At 40.6% G+C, this 17,552-nt stretch overlaps 2 protein-coding genes across 7 annotated transcripts in view; one reads left to right on the forward strand and one right to left on the reverse strand.

Annotated features, from left to right (window-relative positions):
* The window catches only part of Pus10 (pseudouridine synthase 10), a 68,742-nt gene extending 65,271 nt beyond the window's left edge, over window positions 1-3,471 (forward strand). For 4 of the 5 annotated variants that reach the window (XM_040733162.1, XM_040733165.1, XM_040733164.1 and 1 more), the window contains 2 exons: window positions 203-302; window positions 2,010-3,471. In XM_040733162.1, coding sequence (XP_040589096.1) covers window positions 203-302; window positions 2,010-2,048 — 139 coding nt within the window. In that variant the 3' untranslated portion in view covers window positions 2,049-3,471. The remainder of the gene's footprint in view (window positions 1-202; window positions 303-2,009) is intronic. The other variant, XM_040733166.1, reaches the window with a different exon arrangement.
* A 5,022-nt stretch (window positions 3,472-8,493) lies between these two features.
* Window positions 8,494-17,552, reverse strand: part of Rel (REL proto-oncogene, NF-kB subunit) — a 36,775-nt gene continuing 27,716 nt past the window's right edge. For both annotated transcript variants that reach the window (XM_040733217.1, XM_013113572.3), the window contains exons 6-10: window positions 17,073-17,177; window positions 16,755-16,967; window positions 15,852-15,920; window positions 15,671-15,739; window positions 8,494-14,061 (exon numbers count right to left, since the gene is read on the reverse strand). In XM_040733217.1, coding sequence (XP_040589151.1) covers window positions 13,295-14,061; window positions 15,671-15,739; window positions 15,852-15,920; window positions 16,755-16,967; window positions 17,073-17,177 — 1,223 coding nt within the window. In that variant the 3' untranslated portion in view covers window positions 8,494-13,294. The remainder of the gene's footprint in view (window positions 14,062-15,670; window positions 15,740-15,851; window positions 15,921-16,754; window positions 16,968-17,072; window positions 17,178-17,552) is intronic.

Here is a 17,552-nt window from a genome sequence, read left to right on the forward strand (position 1 = left end):
GTAAACAGAGGTTCCGGTTACTATGCTGGTACCCAGGCCGCTGGAATCCAGGCTGGTGAGATGCAGCTCATTCTCTGAGATACGCAGCTCAAGTCTGAGTTTAGAAATGGCATCCATTGTGTAATGTTTCTTATTCTATTTGTTTTTCCTTCCACTTGCCAAGCTAGTTGGTACTGCATGGCCTTTTCCTTAACAGACCTAGCTACATTAAAGAATTTGTACATGGAGACTTTGGGAGAACCAAGCCGAATATTGGCTCTCTGATGAACGCGACTGCAGACATTCTTGAGCTAGATGTGGAGGTAAAGTGTTTCATGGGGGAGTGCACATCTGCAGATAAAATTCAGCCAGATTAGGTCTTTTGACACTAAGCCAAATAGCACTACCAGTCTCCATGGGTATTTTTTATGCAATGGTTTCTTTGTTTTGTTTTGGAGTTTTAAGATTTACTTTCTTTTGTATGTATGAATGTTTTGTCTGCATGTATGACTGTGCACCACATGTGTCTGGTGCTCCTGGAGTTGAGAAGAGGGCGCTGGGAATGGAGCGCAGGTCCTCTGGAAGAGCAGTGGGTGCTCTCAACCACTGAGTCATCTCTCCAGCCCGCTCTAGCTGTGTAGCCCGGGGAAGAATTCCCTTTGTAATTATTTCAAGCAAACATCAAAGCAGGATCCATTTGTGATGCCTGGGGATTATATGATTTACTGATTGGAATCAGGTACTGTCATTTATGAATTTACCTATGGTATCAGGTTAGACCCTTAAAGAAAACAAGAAAATACATTTTAACTTCCTCATGTATCCTTCTGAATCTAGGGTTGTGTTTTATATAGAATTTTAGAGCTGGGCATGGGGATCCACAGCTTGAATCCCAGCACTTGAGAAACAGAGGTGGGTGGATCTCTGAGCTCGAGGCCAACCTGGTCTACACAGGTATTCCCAGGACATGGCTCTTGTGGCAGCCAGGGCCCACTGTCCAGATTTTAGGAGCCTCATGAGGCTGTCATAAGGAGACAGCTCAGTGTCACAGAAGGTGCCAAAGCACATTTGCTTTTTTTTTTTTTAATGGTTATCCAATACCAAATGGTCAGTCCTAGAGACATATACAAATAACACTACACAACCTGAGCAGGTTCTGTTTAGAGGTGTGTGTGTATACATTTATGTGTGTATTTAGCAACGATTAGTGGCAATAGAGGCCATGAATTTGAAAGAACAAGGAAGATTATAGGGGAGGGTTTGGAGGGAGGAAAGGGAGGAGAAAACGGTGTGGTTATATAGATTATATAGAACAGATAGCTTACTGTGACTTGAATCTGGAGGGGCAAAGTGGGAGTAAGTAGCAGTAGAGACTGACCAGATTTATCTAGTTGTTTTGATGTTTTGGGACAGGGTCTCATGTAGTCTTGAACTCTTGATCTTCTCTCTGAAGTGATGAGATTATAGCCATGTTTCATGACAGCTGGCTTGAAGTGGATTTTAAGAGAAACAAAAGTTCTGAAATGAGAAGATACTTGGGGCTGTTTTAGTTTAGTGACTTTCTGTGCTCATTTGCTTGAGCCATGGCCTACTTAACACCAGTCCCACTAGTTGATGTCACCTAATGACATCATACCTTAGTTTAAGTAAGTATACTATGGTGTTTGCCCAGTGATGGATGGAGTCACCTAATGACACATTTCTCAGAATGTGTTCCCACCATTAAGTGATGCATAACTATATTTTGTTAAATATGAAGATGATACAATGAAAAACCGATCAGAGAAAAAATAATGTGGCTACCCAAATTTGAATTTGTTCCTACTTTACTCATAACTGACATTATGACTTTTCAATTTCTTCTTTTAGGAGTCAAGAGGTGTAGTAGTAATTGTGTCTCTGTTAGTTCAGAAATGGGCCTTCAGGGTTGCTGCTCTTATCAAATATAATTTCTCTTGCATTACAGTAAAACTGTCCCCAGAAACATTTGTCAGAATTTCTGTTTTAATGACTTGTTTTCTTCCTTTTAGTCTGTGGATGTTGACTGGCCACCTGCTTTGGATGACTAGCACTCACACTTGAACTCTGAGGGTTTTCCTGACATGATGCACGTACGGCAGCATACCCTGGAAGATGACTTACCCACCATGACAGTATCTTCAGAACGACCTGGATTGTGTTGATCTGTCCCAAAGCTCACTGTAACAGCTAGTACATCTCAGGGTCTGTGTATGCATAGATCTCAGGGTCTATCTGTACGCATATTTTGTGTTCTGTTGTTCTTAGAATGTCTTGTGTTTTTTCATTCCTTGTCTCATGACCACAAAACCAAAATAGGAATAATGTGACCATTTTCCGTTTTGATTCTGTCACTTAGAGAAGTGTGCAGGGGTAGATGGTGTTAAGACCATCGAGGTCTCCTACAGGAGACACAATGCCTTTAAAGGGATGTGCTCAACTTTTCAGATCATCTGAATAAATGCTACAACTAGACTCTCGTAGTAGTGTCTTTGTGGTATTCTAATATGTCATGCACATCTGATATTAATATTTTTCCCAGTTACCATCAAGCTGTTATTCATGGAAGTACTTTAAGGTGTGATTTTTCATGAGTCTTAATGACCTCAAGTTACTATTGTGACAATCTAAAGTTGTCAGTATTTGCCTCCTGTCGAAGGCAGTGACAATGCTGGAGGCATACCTCTAGAGCCATAATTCTCAACCTGTGGGTCACAACCCCCATAGGGGTCCCATATCAGATATCCTGCATATCAGACATTTACACTGCAATTCATAACAGTAGAAAATTACAGTTATGAAGTAGCAATGCAATAATTTTATGGTTGGGGGGGTCACTATAACATGAGGAACTGTATTAAAGGGTCACAGTGTTAGGGAGGTTGAGAACCACTGGCCTGGACACTTTCCTACATCCTTTAAGTGAAATAGTGAAATAAGTGCCTTCAGTAACTTCTGTCCCTGGGTTACAGATTCAAAAGTGTGAGATTGCTTAACAAATACAAACATATTTTACAGTGTTTCAACTACTTTCTAACTTCAAACATTTTAAGAAGGTGTATTTAACATTATGTCTAATTTCAAAAACAAGGAGTCAAAGTTAAGTGACACCTAAGTTATCAGTTACTCCTGTTAACCAGGTCTGGAACTGGGGTCGTGTTTCCAGGGTCTTTCTATAAACTCTTGTCATGAGCACCTGTTGTTCCTGTGGGTGACAGTGAGGTGCGCAATGCCAGGAGACAGCTAGCAGCTCCCCAAGAAATGGCTAATGTGTGTCTCATGTGACTTGTATAGAAATGGCTACTGTGTGTCTCATGTGATTTGTATAGTTGCTATTTGTAATGAGTGACATGATGAAGAGAAATCCTAAGCACATTGATGTTAAGAGAAGCTTTCCTTTGAGAAGGAGCCGTTCCGCCAGCCTGGTTCCAGAGCTGTATCAGTCCCAAATAAACACACAGCAGGCTATATTAATTATGAAGCTGTTGGCCTTGCTTATTTCTTACTGGCTAGCTCTGACTTAAGTAGTTACCCCATAATTGTTAATCTAAGTATGTCTCTTACCGGAGGAGTTTCCGGGCTCCTACCTCATGACGTTACATGTCGACTCTCTGTGTTTCTCCTTCCCAGAGTTCTCCTGGACTCCTAGTCCCTCCTATCTTGGTTCCCTATAGGCTCAACAGTACTTTATTGACAAATGCACAGGACTTCCCCCAACACATTGAACCAAAAGAAGATGAATTAACCATTAAAATTCCCAGAAGAGAAGCTCAATAAAATTTAGATTTAATGTAATTTTTAACATCTGGCACTCTCCCTCCCTCTCTCCCTCCCTCCCCCTCTTTCTTTTTTGATACATTGATTTGAATAGTTTTGATTTTTCATGTTTCTCTGCACACAATTCACAGATTCTTAAGATGTACGTTAGTCTGAGGGTCCTGCTGCAGCTGGGTGGCCTGTATTGCCCCCTGGGACAATGGTGATGTCCAGGCATGGGCTGCTGCCGAGGACCATGTCTGGGTCAGTGGTCCTGCTGCAGCTGGGGTCTGTGATGTCTGAGGCCTTAGGAATCATGTGTGTTGAAATTCAAGGGCCATGCTGAGCTGACTCTGGAATAGGTGGCCTGGCCCTCGCTGTACATTGTCAGGAGAGCTGGTCCCACTCCTCATGAGCGAGCTACCACCACCACCACCACACACCCTGGAGAGATGGTCCCACCCCTTGCTATAGGCAGGGGAAAGCTGGCCCCAATGGATGAGTGTAGGAGAGCTTGCTCCATTTCTTGCCTGAGGGATTTGGCCCCAGTGACCCAAACTGACAGCTCAGCCACCATCCAGGCCCCACATCCCAGGCCTTGGGTTGGCCCACAGTAACATCCACCCATCTAGACCTGCTGGAGCGTGTGAAGGGACTGTTCCTGTGAATAACGCCTGCAGGATCTCCGTGACTCGGGGTACTGGAGGATGTCTGAGAGGAGTTCCAGTGATGATGGTGTGCAAGAGGCTTTGAGCCAGACTGGAGACCCATTGCAATGAACATTTGCAGGTTGGGCTGTGGGACAAAAGGGTATATACTGCATGACACACTGCAGCTCCCAATGCCACCAGGACAAATGAAGATGTGTTGGAGAGGCAGGAAAGACAGAGGAGCAAGGTGGGGTTTTGTTTTTAATTAATTTGGGGATGGGGCACTGGAGGGGTGAGGGGCAGATATGGAGTGACTGGGAGGTGAGTGAAATTAGAGTGCATTATTAAAAAGATGTATTTTAGATATTGTGTTGGGAAATGTTTTTGCTTGAGATGAAAAGGGAAGCCTACTGCTTTGAAACCATGTTTCATCCTAAGTGAATAATAGCAAAGGATCTTCATTGTCTGAAAAATGTAAAGAGAATAGCAACTGATAAAAAGTTAAAAGTTAAAGACTTCTGGTGAATAATTCTCAGCTTCTGATGAAATTTTGCTACAAAAGAAGTGTAAATAATGTAGGGAAAGTCCTTTGTTTCTTTTAGCTCAGCTTTGAATCCAAAACATGGCTCCAGTAACTTCCAGCCAACTGTCTCATGAATTATTTCCTGTTGAAGGGTAGACTTGCTGCAGATGCTTATTCTAGGTGTCCATGGGACTTGGGGATACAGGGTTAGGAAGACTTGTAGGTTTGCTTCCCTTGGTCACAGTGTTTCATTACCTTGGTTTCCCTTCTACACACTTTGTTTAAATTAGAAGTCATGTTTGTCATTTGCAGAATGAGCCTTTTGTTCTTGGTTGCAAATTTAATCTGTAGTTTATCTTAGAAAAAAATCAACTCTGAAGAGTTGAAGAAATCAAGAAAAAAATAGAATTGATAAATGAGAATTTTCCTAGTAGGGTAACTGGCTACCTTTGCAAGATAAATTAAGGGAAATAAGTTAAATTTCTATTTCCGAAGAGAAAAACAGCAATCCTCTTTTTTTTTTATCACTTGGAGCTTTATTCTTTGTGTTTTTTAATTAAATTCATACATGCACATAATACACAGTGGTAACTCATACCCCATCCTTTGTTTTGTTTTTATTGTTTGAGACAGGGAGGGTCTCTATATAGGCCTGGCTATCCTGGAATTTATTTTATCTGCCTGCCTCTTCCTCTTGGGTACTGGGATTAAAGGTGTATACCACTCACTGATCCCCCAACCTTTCTTACCTCCCTCCTATTCCCAACAAACCCTCTCCCTGTGAGACCCCTTTCTGCTTTCATGTCTTTGATTTGTGACTGAGATGACAACTTTTGTGGTCATGGATGTGGAACATCCATAAGCAGCAACCCTTAAGACAACGCCCCTTTGAGTATCCGTCGACAGCCAGCAGTTCTTCTGGGAGGGACAGGTCCCCATGACGCCCTCTCCGACACATGCAGGCAACTACAGATGCCATGAGATCGTTGCTACAGTCATGCCATCTTGTCAGGAAGGTATGTCTCAGTATTCCTCATTAGCCATCTCAACGATTATTTGTCTTCCTGAGTTTTGGTTTCTAAGTCCACACCTGAAAATTTACTGTGTGGAAGCTGTGTGAGGTAGGTCGCTGCAGATAGGGTCTCAGGTTATAGCTTAGACTGGACTTGAATTTACGGTCCTCCTTCCTTTGCCTCTCGGCGTGTCTGTATTGTACTCAAGGCCACAGCTTTCATGAATTGGTTTTTAAATGGTACCTGCTTACCTTTCAACTTAGTGACAAAAAGGGTTCGTTTCCCTCACACTTCCATCACTGAGGGAAGTCAGGGCAGGAACTCAAGGCAGGAACTGGAGCAGAAGCCGAGGAGGAACACCGCTTACTGGCTTCTTCCTCATGGCTTGCTCTGCCTGCTTTGATACAGCAGCCAGGACCATGGGCTCAGGGGGACCACTGCCACAGCAGGTTAGCTTCTCCCACATCTGTCATTAATCAAGACTGCATCACAAGCTTGCCCACAGGACGATCCTATGGAAACATTTCTCAATGAGTCTCCCTCTTCCCAGATAGCCTATACCAAGTTGACATAAAAACTAGCTAGCATAGTACCTTCTTTATTATGAAAAAAGAATTATTTTCATATCTTAATTTTTTTCATTTCAAAATAATTCCAGACTTAAAAGTACTAAGGAAAGTACAAAGGAACTTTCCCACTGAGTTGCTGAGTCAGTGACGCCTCACCATCTCAAATACATCAGTGTGCAATTCCAGGAAGACAGCTTGTAAATCACAGGATGCCCGCCCACCATACCAGGAAGTTAGCACTAATAGACTACCATTATCTAACCCAAAGACTTCACTCAGACTGCCATTTGTCACAGGCTTCATGATCGAGTCATCACACTTGGTAATCAGTGGTTATGTCAACATTCATGAAGCAGTTTTAAGATTTCAGACCAGTTATTTAGTAGACCATCTCCTCAACTCCAGTTTGCCTGGTTCTTCCTTATTAGATTTAGGCATGTGAGAATGCCACAGAAGAAATGTTTTCTTCTTGTGTCTTACCAGTGTCAGACAGTTCCCAAGTTTTCCAGTTATTAAGGTTGAGTGTTGGTCATTGGGTAGTGTTGTCTAGCCAGCTACTTCAGTCTCTGAGTCCCTCCCCTCACACTGCAGTCAGTGCCTTGTAGATAGCCCAAATCTTCACTCTTCAGACAGGACCCACTGATGATCTCCACCTGACTCAGTACTGACTGCTGAGTTCTAACCGCCAAATTCTGTCACTCCTTTTACATGTATTGATTGGCACCCCACTTCTGTCTTTATTCATTTGCTGTATTGTTGTAGCCTTGGTTTTGTTTTTGGGGGTATCGGGGATTGAACCAAGACAAAGCAGCATTTTGTCACTAACACATCTCACTCGGATTTCCATTTTATTCAATGAGGTGGTAACTTGTTATTAATGTTATTTTATTTTTTAGTATTGGTCTGAGCAGGTTGCTACCCTGAGAATTCTACCTTGTAGGGGTAAAGGTTCCTTGAGGGAAGAGCCAGGTGTAGTGGTCCACGCCTTTAATCCTAGCACTCAGGAAACAGAAACAGGCTGCTATCTGTGAGTTTGAGGCCAGCCTCAAACAGTGAACTCCAGGACAGGCTGAGCTACATAGTGAGACTCTGTCTTGAAAAAAGAGACCTTTGAGACAGGCATTGCTCCTTGAGACTGCCATTCCAAAGGGTAGTTACAGATAAAAGCATGTGGTGCTGAGACAACACTTTATAAGATGCCTAATGTTTCAACAACACCAAACTACTCTGTATAACAAAAATATTACAAATAATGGGAGTTTTAGAAAATGATTTATTGCATCACCAAGAAAAAAAATCACAGTATACAAAAGATATTACAAAAATAACAGACTATTTTGTACAATAAAAGGCATCTTGACATTTAAAAAAATATTTCATCTTGATACAAAGCTTAAATTCTTAGGAAACAGTATCTGAGAACTTTAAAAAAATAATTTCATCAGTGCCTTAAACTTGATCCATCATCAAGCATATAAGTTTCAAATGCAGACAGCTCAGGGATAGAGCATTTACTCAGAGTGTATGAGACCCTGGGTTCAATTTCAGTATGATACGCCTCTCCCTTCCCCTCAAATCTAACTATTTTAAACCAGATGCAGTGTGGTGACATATGTCTACAATCCCAGTACTTGGAAAGAAGAGGCAGGTAGATACTAAATTCAAGGTCAAAACAACAACAGGTTTCACTGTTTTGTTGGGATCCATTAACCATGGCCAACAGCATTTTAAAGTGCTTTGATTGGTGACTGCTGATTGAGGTCTCCAGTGTTGCCTAAGTCGATCTTGGAGTCCTACCCTCAAGCGTACTTCCTGCCGCAGCCCCAAGTGCTGAAGCTACAGGCATGAATCAGCACAGCTGGTTCACTAACAGCAATGAAGTCTAGTGATGACTGAATGTCATACAGTTATCCTGAAGTACTCCAACTTTATCTCACTCCATCTCATGGGAAGTCATATTTTGGTTTAAAAGCTTAAGAAGAAAATGACACAAAATGAATTTTATATTTTACCAAAAATTTACACATTTGCTAATAGTTCTAAAAACTGTTACATTATTGTGAACTCAAAGTATCAATGAATTTTGTGATTCTTTGAAGGTCCAAAAGCTTAAACAACAACCCTAGAGATATTAGGGAGGCAAAAGCAGGTAGACTTATGTGCATTCCAGGCCAGTCAGGGTACTGAAAATAAATAAACAGCAACAACAACAAAAACAACCAAAAGACAAGCCTGCATACCCTGAGTCACTACCCCCTTTAAATAACTGGTAACAGGAGGCAACTGCCCTAGGGCCATGCTTAGAAGAGCATGGTTACTTATTAAAAAGTTATGTTTTGTCTGTTAAAAAAGATGGTGGGACACAATGCAGAGTACTAACCACTGTACTATCAATCCCAGCACTCTGGAGGCAGAGGCAGGTGGATCTCTGTGAATTTGAGGCCAGCCTGTTCTACATAGTGAGTTCCAGGATGGCCAGAGCTGTTACACAGAGAAACCGTTTAGAAAAACAAAACAAAACAAAACATGGCAAAAAGATGGTGAGGACATGAGTAGGTTTTTGGTATTTTTTTTGCAATTAGGTATTACTTTAGAGATTTGGCCTTATCCATTGTTGACTTTGTGCTATAAATTCTGCCTTGATATTCAGTTCAAATATTCATGTGACTATGTCTTAAAGGGATGGACCTGGATAAACTTGAGAGAGGCTTCCATCTCATCCCTCAGCCCACTGCTGGGCTTAGGAGGGTAGCACAGGCTTTTCCATACATAGGATACAAAAGCATCATAGCCTCTTCTTTGCACACCCAACCTCTGAAAACAACCCTGACATCTTGCAGAGTCAGCCTCCTGAGTCAAGGCACTCCCAATTCAAAACTCAACCTTTACAATTCTCAAAAGTGAAGACAGTAACTGATATTTCCCTCAATGAGAAGTCTTCTCTGAGAATAAGGCACAAAGAAGCATCTCCATATCTGGCAATGTAAACATTAGTCTAAAGATAAACCCAGATCATAGTTCTCCCAAAATATTTACTCCTCCGTAAGTGAGTTTCTCTGGTGGGTATTAAGTGGCTAGGAATGTCTGGACAGTAGGCTAATGGGGCCACGTGAGAAGCACAGCTGCTGGTTTGCTGTCTTTGACTCACACTTGTAATTTACAGGGTTTCTTCCCAGACATTAGTTAGTTCAAAACACACAGCCTGGGAAAGACAAGGAGCCAGGTTTTTGTTTTTCTAGGGGTGGACACTGGATTTAGGGCTGTACATGCAAGGTGTCTACCACTGAATTACAATCCAGAGCCTTTTTTTTTTAAAGATAGGTGCTCACAAGGTTGTTCCCTTGAACTTACTCAATAGACTGGGCAGGCCTTGAACTTGTGATCTTTCTGCCTGAGTATCTGTGATTACAAGTGAGTAACACCACAGCCATATAGGCTAACTGACTAAAAACAGTCTCTCTTCTTTGTATTTTCCCATGCTGTTTGGTAGCTTATGATAATTTATCAATATATGATTAAGATATAAGAGGGATACAATTAAGACAGCCTGTATCACCAATTCCAAGTCTCACCATGGGAAATATAGTTTTTCTGAGTCTGTCCAAAAATGCCAAAGCATATTAAGACAAATCGACAACCCAGTTACTCTGTACACTCGACTTTTTAATAGAGAATCAATTAGCCAAGTAAAGGTTTTTAGGATAGTAACTCAGCAGGCTCTAATGACAAGAACCAGAGTAGTGGCTTGGAGGGACTGATGAGAGCCTGGGGTCTCAAACACGGTGGTTACATGGTTTTTACATAAGTAAAAGTTCTCCAAACTATACTTTAAAGCTTGTCCATATTTATGTGGCTGGCTATATGTGTGACTCATGAGAAAACAAGTATCTCTGAAAATAAGAGTTGAATCTCATTCACCTCTGGTTTTCTACACAACACACTACACTATATAATATACAGTAACAAAATGTCATATAGTTTATTACATAAATACTGACTACTGACATGTCTGTGCAGGGTAACCTACCAAGGGGTAGGTACCTCAGGGTACTTGAGATTTAACCCGCCACATGCAGGGGCAGGGTTTCTACTGGATACTGTTGGTACTACCATTTCCAAGAGAGCTGCTTTGGGTCTCAAAGGGCCTCAGGGTGGTATTTAGACTTTTGTTTTGTAATTAATTTTGTTGTTGTTGTTGCAATTCTGGGTATCAAATATAGGGCTGTGCTCTATCATGAATCTATGGGCCAATCTTTGCATTGTTTTAAGAAGAGGGAGACAGAAGAGAAGTGCATCTCATAAGACAGGCTGTCTTGGCATCACCATTTTCTCTTTGGGGTGAAGCACCTTTCCCATTAAAAACTTATGTCCTCAAACACGATTTTATAATCATCGTCCTCTCTCTAACAAATAGCTACCATTTATTTTGCACCAATTATGTCAGAGTCTATGTCAAGTGCTGGAGTCCCAGATAGGCTGCCCCTCAGCTGTGGCAGCAGGACCAAACCCTGCAGAGAAGTCAGCTGTTAAAGGTAAGAATGTTAGGAGCAGAGAGACAAAGTGGGTTACATATATGGAGACCTGAGGGGGGAAAGCAACATGCTCCAACTACAAAGTATAAGTGGAATGAGCTATTTAAAAAAAAATCTTGAACATATGGAAAAGACTTCCTTTGGAGAAAAAGAATGAAAACTTTTCCAGTAACAGAAGAGACAAATGCAAGAGACTTTTAGTAGACAGACTCAAAAGGACTACGTATGAGTTGAAGAAGACAATCAAGGATGTCTCTGAAGCTTCCATTAAATTATCTCTGGTGTCAGCAGTAATGCCATTAGGAAAGAGTGTAAGAGAAGGCAAATTTACACGAGCATTCAGGCAGCAGGAGAGAAAGCGGACACTGGTCCTGGTGAGAGTGCACACAGCCCTTGAGAACTGGGTTAGGAACTGCGAGGACCCTGCCCATCGCAGACACACCTGGTCAATAGATAACAGACTGTGGACGGGAAAAACATGTAGAGTAACACCGATAAAGAAGGCCTGGGACTTGACAAGGGGTAGGAACTAAACCAAGAGATGGACGGGGAAGGAGGGACACAGAGGTGATAAGACAGAGGCACAGCACTTAAAGGTTAAGAGTGGAAAGAAGGGGCATGGTGCGGGTAGGGTTTGGTACTTTGGGGGATGTTTTCACCCTTTTATTCTCAAAAGGACGTTTGTTCTGTTTATAGGATGAAAGCATGAACTAAGTGGGAACATGAGGACACTGGCAATGGGGGAAAGATGTAGTGCACAAGGTGGAGTTTGGGAAGGAAGGCCCATCCCCTCAAAACTAAGTGAAATACAAATGCAACTAGGGAGAAAGGAGGAAACATGGCTGAATGCATTGTAAGTTATAAAATGAGTTTTGTGATCAGTAAACAGTACCCGGAGATAAAACATCATTTTAAAATACGCTAAACACAGATGTAGATGTACCTTAGTGAAATAAGTCAGTGTATGTGTAACATCTGCTGAGCTTTCTAACAGTTGTGTCTATCAGTGCCAAATAATACAAAATTACTACAATTAGTCTCATCTGGACATGGAGCTCAATTGGTAGGCACTTCTCCAAGCAAAGACCTATCACTGGTTCCCCACACCACATAAACTTGGAGTGGTGGTGCACATTTGTAAACCTAGCACTTCCAAGGCAGAAGCAGGAGAATCTGAAGGTCAAGGCCATCTTTGACTACATAGCAGGTTTGAAGCCAGCTTGAGCGATGTGAAACCCTGTCTCAAACGAGTTCAAAAGAGGTGGTTAGCTTCTGATATACACGGAGCAAAGACCTTCTGGATTTGCTGCTCTGTTGACACATTTGGAAGATGAAGAAGCAATGGCGACATCAAGGTTTTTACCTAAGTAACTAGAAGCATAGCATGACAATTTCCAGGACTGGTAAGACTGAAGGACAAGCAAGTCTGGGGGTAAAGTTCAAAACTCAGACTTCAACATACTGAGCTAAAACTTAAATTTTGTTATTTTTTCTTTTTCCCTCTACAGGGGGTTGAACACAGGGTCTTGGAAACGTTAAGCAAACTCTACCATTGAGTCACAACCTTAGTCTTTTTTATCTTTGAGAAAAAAAATTGCCATAAGCTGCCCAAGCTGGTATTGAACTGACTATGTAGCCCAGGCAGGCCTTGAACTTGTAATATTAAGGAACTCTAATAAAGAAAAGGCTCAAGAAAATGTCTTTTTCTTGAAAATACAGATACACAGCTAATTCCATAGGTAACTTTAGAGGTATGAGTCTAAATTATATAAAATAGAAAAAAAACCTTCCATCCCTTGAAATCTCACTTCAGCGCTCTCTCTCTCTCTCTCTCTCTCTCTCTCTCTCTCTCTCTCACACACACACACACACACACACACACACACACACACACACACACCACTACCTAAAAATACCAAGAAACCCCAGAAAACCCCTTAGGGGTCACTTTGGGGGCCTCAACAATAATAATGAGTTTATTTCCCAATGGCATAGCCATTACATGTTTTACCTTAAATCTGCTTGAAAGCAAATATCAATTCATTTAACTAGTACATTAATACATTACAAAAGACACACAGCTTGTCTTGAGGAGATATGAAACAACAATTCACATCAAGCACATGTACTTTAGGCATCTTTCAAAGTAAGAAACAGTACAGCTCTTTAAAGTTTCTACTTTTGAACATTCTCTTTATATTCTATACACCTAAAGTTTTAATAGTTTCCTAGATTTAAGTCCTATAGGTTACATTTAAAGAAAACCATATGCAAAGGAATCACTCAATTGCTCACTTTGCAGAGTGTCAATACTTGAATATTGACTACTCTGAACAAAATTATGAGTATTTGCATCATTTGATGGCCCAGGCTCATTTATCAGACCATTTTCTACACAACCGAAGTTTGATCTATCAAATGCATCTGACTGAGAAACAAAAACAGAATTAGAACTGGTGCCTGCTGACATATTGGCAGAAGACATCTGATGTAGTTGTCTCAGGTCTCTTTGGTCTAACCTTGAATTACATGAGGGGTTTTCAAGATTGATGCTCATAAGTCTTGGATTATCAGTGTCCCCCATGTTGTCATTGCTGGTTGTCATCACATTCACAGGGCGATTAGACAGCATGTTGACATCAGAAATACTATATAAGTCAGCTGGTGACATGGATAATGCTTCCATTCTAGCTAGGTCGTCAGTATAAAGGCAAGCACTGGAAGCATTTAAATCACCCACACCAGACCCTTCTAGGAATGGAAGGATACTTTGTGAGTTAGAGGGAAGTGCTCCTGCTGAGAAACTACTCAGTGTGTTTGTACTGGCTGAGCGTGAGGTTGGGTGGCTCACTGAAGACCAGCTTGAAGGCTGAGAGACCACTGAGGCTATGGCTGGTGGGTGATGTGGCAATCCACTTGAGATGGGCACAGATGAAGAGTAGTAGGGTTCGGCTTGACTTGAAACTCCTGAAGACCTGGGCATTTCTGGCATAGGTGTACCATGAGAAAACAAGTTTGATTCTGTAGAAGAAAAACATATTTCATAAATTAAGATGAACAAATTAATGTAAAGCATTATTTTTAAATTGAGATTATAAAAACACACTAAAAATTTTCCAGGGAACTTATATATTTCAAATAAAAAATTTAAAACACAAAAATTATTACATGAATTCAAAACTAAATTCATAACATGTAAATTGCTTTATAAACACAAGAAAATGATTTTTAAAAGTTATCTTGGTATGTGTAATTTTCTTCTGGTTAAATATGAAAATACAGCTTCTTGAGCCACATAGGTACATTTTAAAACATAGAAGATAAATATTGGAATTTCAGCAAACAGGTATCCAACTGCCCACATCATGTTATAGTCTCTACTTTTAGGAGAAAATGGAGAGATGGAGAAGACATTGATTAGGAAAAGCTGAAAAATACAGTTATTAGGACTAATGAGGATATGACCCTAAAGTACTATAAAATTTTCTATCATAAAACTATATTTATTAGCTGGGCGTTGGTGGCGCACGCCTTTAATCCCAGCACTTGGGAGGCAGAGGCAGGTGGATCTCTGTGAGTTCGAGGCCAGCCTGGTCTACAAGAGCTAGTTCCAGGACAGCCTCCAAAGCCACAGAGAAACCCTGTCTCGAAAAACCAAAAAAAAAAAAAAAAAAAAACCCTATATTTATTGACATATTACACAAGTACTATATAAACCAGGATAAAGTACCAATTTAAGGAAAGAAGATGGAAAATTTGTCAGGGGCTCATAAAATATCTTCTATCAAAGATCAGATAGTTTTAAGATTGGTGGGGTGAGCAGCCTCTGTTGGAACTATTCAACTCTGTTGTTTCAGTAGAAGAAAGAAAGGGAGTCTAGGTCTGGCGTGGACTGTGTATGACAGTAAGTGGTCAGCCTGCCTGAGGTCCTACTGAAGCACCATTAAAAAGGTAACAAGAGACACTATGTAGCCAAAGGAGTACAGCTGTGTTCAAGTGAAACTTGTTATAAACACTTGCCCACTATCTCCACATCATTTCTTCCATGACACAGTGCAATTAGTAAAATTATCAGTTGTGGGGTTTGAATAGGTATGGTTCCATAGACTCATAAGTTTTGAAAACTTGGCCCATAGTGAGAGGTACTATTAAGAGGTATGGCTTTGTTGGAGTGAGTGTGACCTTGTTGGAGGAAGTGCGTTACTGTAGGAGTCTTATAAGCTCAAGCTATGCCCAGTGTGACACACAGTCTCCTGCTGCTGCCTGTGGATCAAGATGTAGAACTCTCAGCTCTTTCTCCAGCACTGTGTCTGCTGCACACAAAATGGAGATAATGGACTAGACTTCTGAAACTGTAAGCCATCCCCAACTAAATGTTTTCCTTTATTAGAGCTGCTGTTAACATGGTGTCTCTTCACAGCAATAGAAGCGCTAACTCAGAGACCAGTGTATGAACAAAATGTAATTTCTTGAACAATAAATATAATCAGTTCCCAACCTAATATTCAGAGGCACAAGACTAGCTCAATTCAATATTGAAAGCATGAGAAAATCTGTAGGAAACAAAAATATTTAAAAAGCCCTTATTCCTAAAAAAGTGGAATAACAGTATTTAATAGGGATCAAATACCTTTTTTGATGAATCTTCCTTCTCCAGTTGGCCCCAGGGGGACAGTTCTGGGTTTCTCAGGAAAGTTAGCTGCCATGATAAAGTTTTTCTATTATTACATGTAATTTGAAAAAATAGTTTATAATTAAAAATTTTAAACATAATAAAACAAGTAAAATAAATCAATCCAAAACATTCTTACCACAATCTTGCAGTAGTTTCTGAAAAAGTAGAGTTGTTTTTTGTCTTTTTGATTTGTTGCCATATGCATCTGATTAAAAAAGAAAGCAGGAAAGCAGTGAATCATCATGGGTTCTGCCCTCTCCACCATGAGCCGATGCATCCCCTGCATATGGAAATGCTTCAAATATTTGTGAGTAACACAGACCTGCGAATTATGGTACAGTAAAGCCTATCCCAACTGTAAGGACACTTTTCTTCTAATAAAAAAAAGCAGCTTAAAATAGTCGTTTTTCACCCTAAAAGTACCTATAAGTCAACATGAACTAATAAAATAAGTTCTGATAATATATAGACCAAAACAGATACGCTTTCTGATTAACAAACTTTCCACCGATAAAAGGACACATAATAAGTACAAAAAGTAAATCCAAAACTACATGTATTAGGAGAAAATATGATTCAACAGTTCAAGAACTCTCAAATTATTCAAACCTCCTAAGAAATACAAAGAACAAGAAAAACAAAAAACAAAAACAAAGACGATGACACAACTGAAAATGTCTGGGAAAAGAAAATATTAATATATAAAACTGCACTCATGTTTATTTTGCAGTTACTAGGATGATCAGCTTAAGAAAATGATCTACTTTTGAGCTGAGAATGTAGCTCAGTTGGCTCAGCACTTGCTAGTATGTATAAAACCCGAGTCAAATCCTGAGCACCCCATTTAAAATGATAAGGCGGGGGCACAGGGGCACATGTTTGTCCTCCCAATAGTCAGGAGGTGGAGGCAAGAGGACCATTCATTCTTAGCTACACAGGGAATTCAGAGACAGCATGGGATACGTAAGACTTTGTTTCCAATGTAAACACACACACACAGACATACACTTATATATACATTACTACCAATGTGTCACACCTTTTTCATCTGGCAGGTATCTGAAATCCATAGATTCGCTGACTTCTTGGTCAGAAGGTCTCCGAAGCTGCATTTTCACTGTCACAGGCTCCAATATTGCTTTGCAATATGGAGGAGTCTTGAAAACAATGGCTACTTGGCGGTGTACATCAGCTTGCGAAAAAATACCTTTAGCTTCCCAGTCATTCAACACAAAACGAACCTCTATATCATCTAGTGAATAAGATGCCAAAGAATAATAACAATGGGGAAACAAGGTAAAATACACATATTAATAAAAATATATTACTGATTCAATGAAACAAGACTGGTAAATACCTTTCTGAACTTTGTCACAAAGTAGAAATATTTCATCTCCTCCCCTGACACTTCCACAGTTCTTGTTCACACGACAAATCCTTAATTCTGCAGTATTTGGGGCACCTAAATATAAAGGTTTTTTTTAAAAACGTGTCTCAGTATTATCTAATTATTGTTACTATTGCTGTGATGAAACACCATGACCAAAAGCTAGTTGGGGAGGAAAGGGTTTATTTTCACTCACAGTTCCATATAAGAGTTCATCATCAAAAGCAGTGAGGACAGGAACTCACACAGGGCGGGCAGGAACCTAGAGGCAGGAGCTGATGCAGAGACCATGGAGGAGTGCTAACTACAGGCCTGTTGCTCATGGCTTGCTCAGCCTGCTTTCTTACAGAACCCAGAACTGCCAATCCAGGGTTGGGTAACCCCACAATGAGCTGGACTCTCCCCCATGAATCACTAGGAAAATGCCCTATAGGCCTGTCTACAGCCAGA

Source organism: Mesocricetus auratus, unplaced genomic scaffold, assembly GCF_017639785.1.
Source record: "Mesocricetus auratus isolate SY011 unplaced genomic scaffold, BCM_Maur_2.0 Super-Scaffold_100029, whole genome shotgun sequence".
Taxonomy (NCBI): domain Eukaryota; kingdom Metazoa; phylum Chordata; class Mammalia; order Rodentia; family Cricetidae; genus Mesocricetus; species Mesocricetus auratus.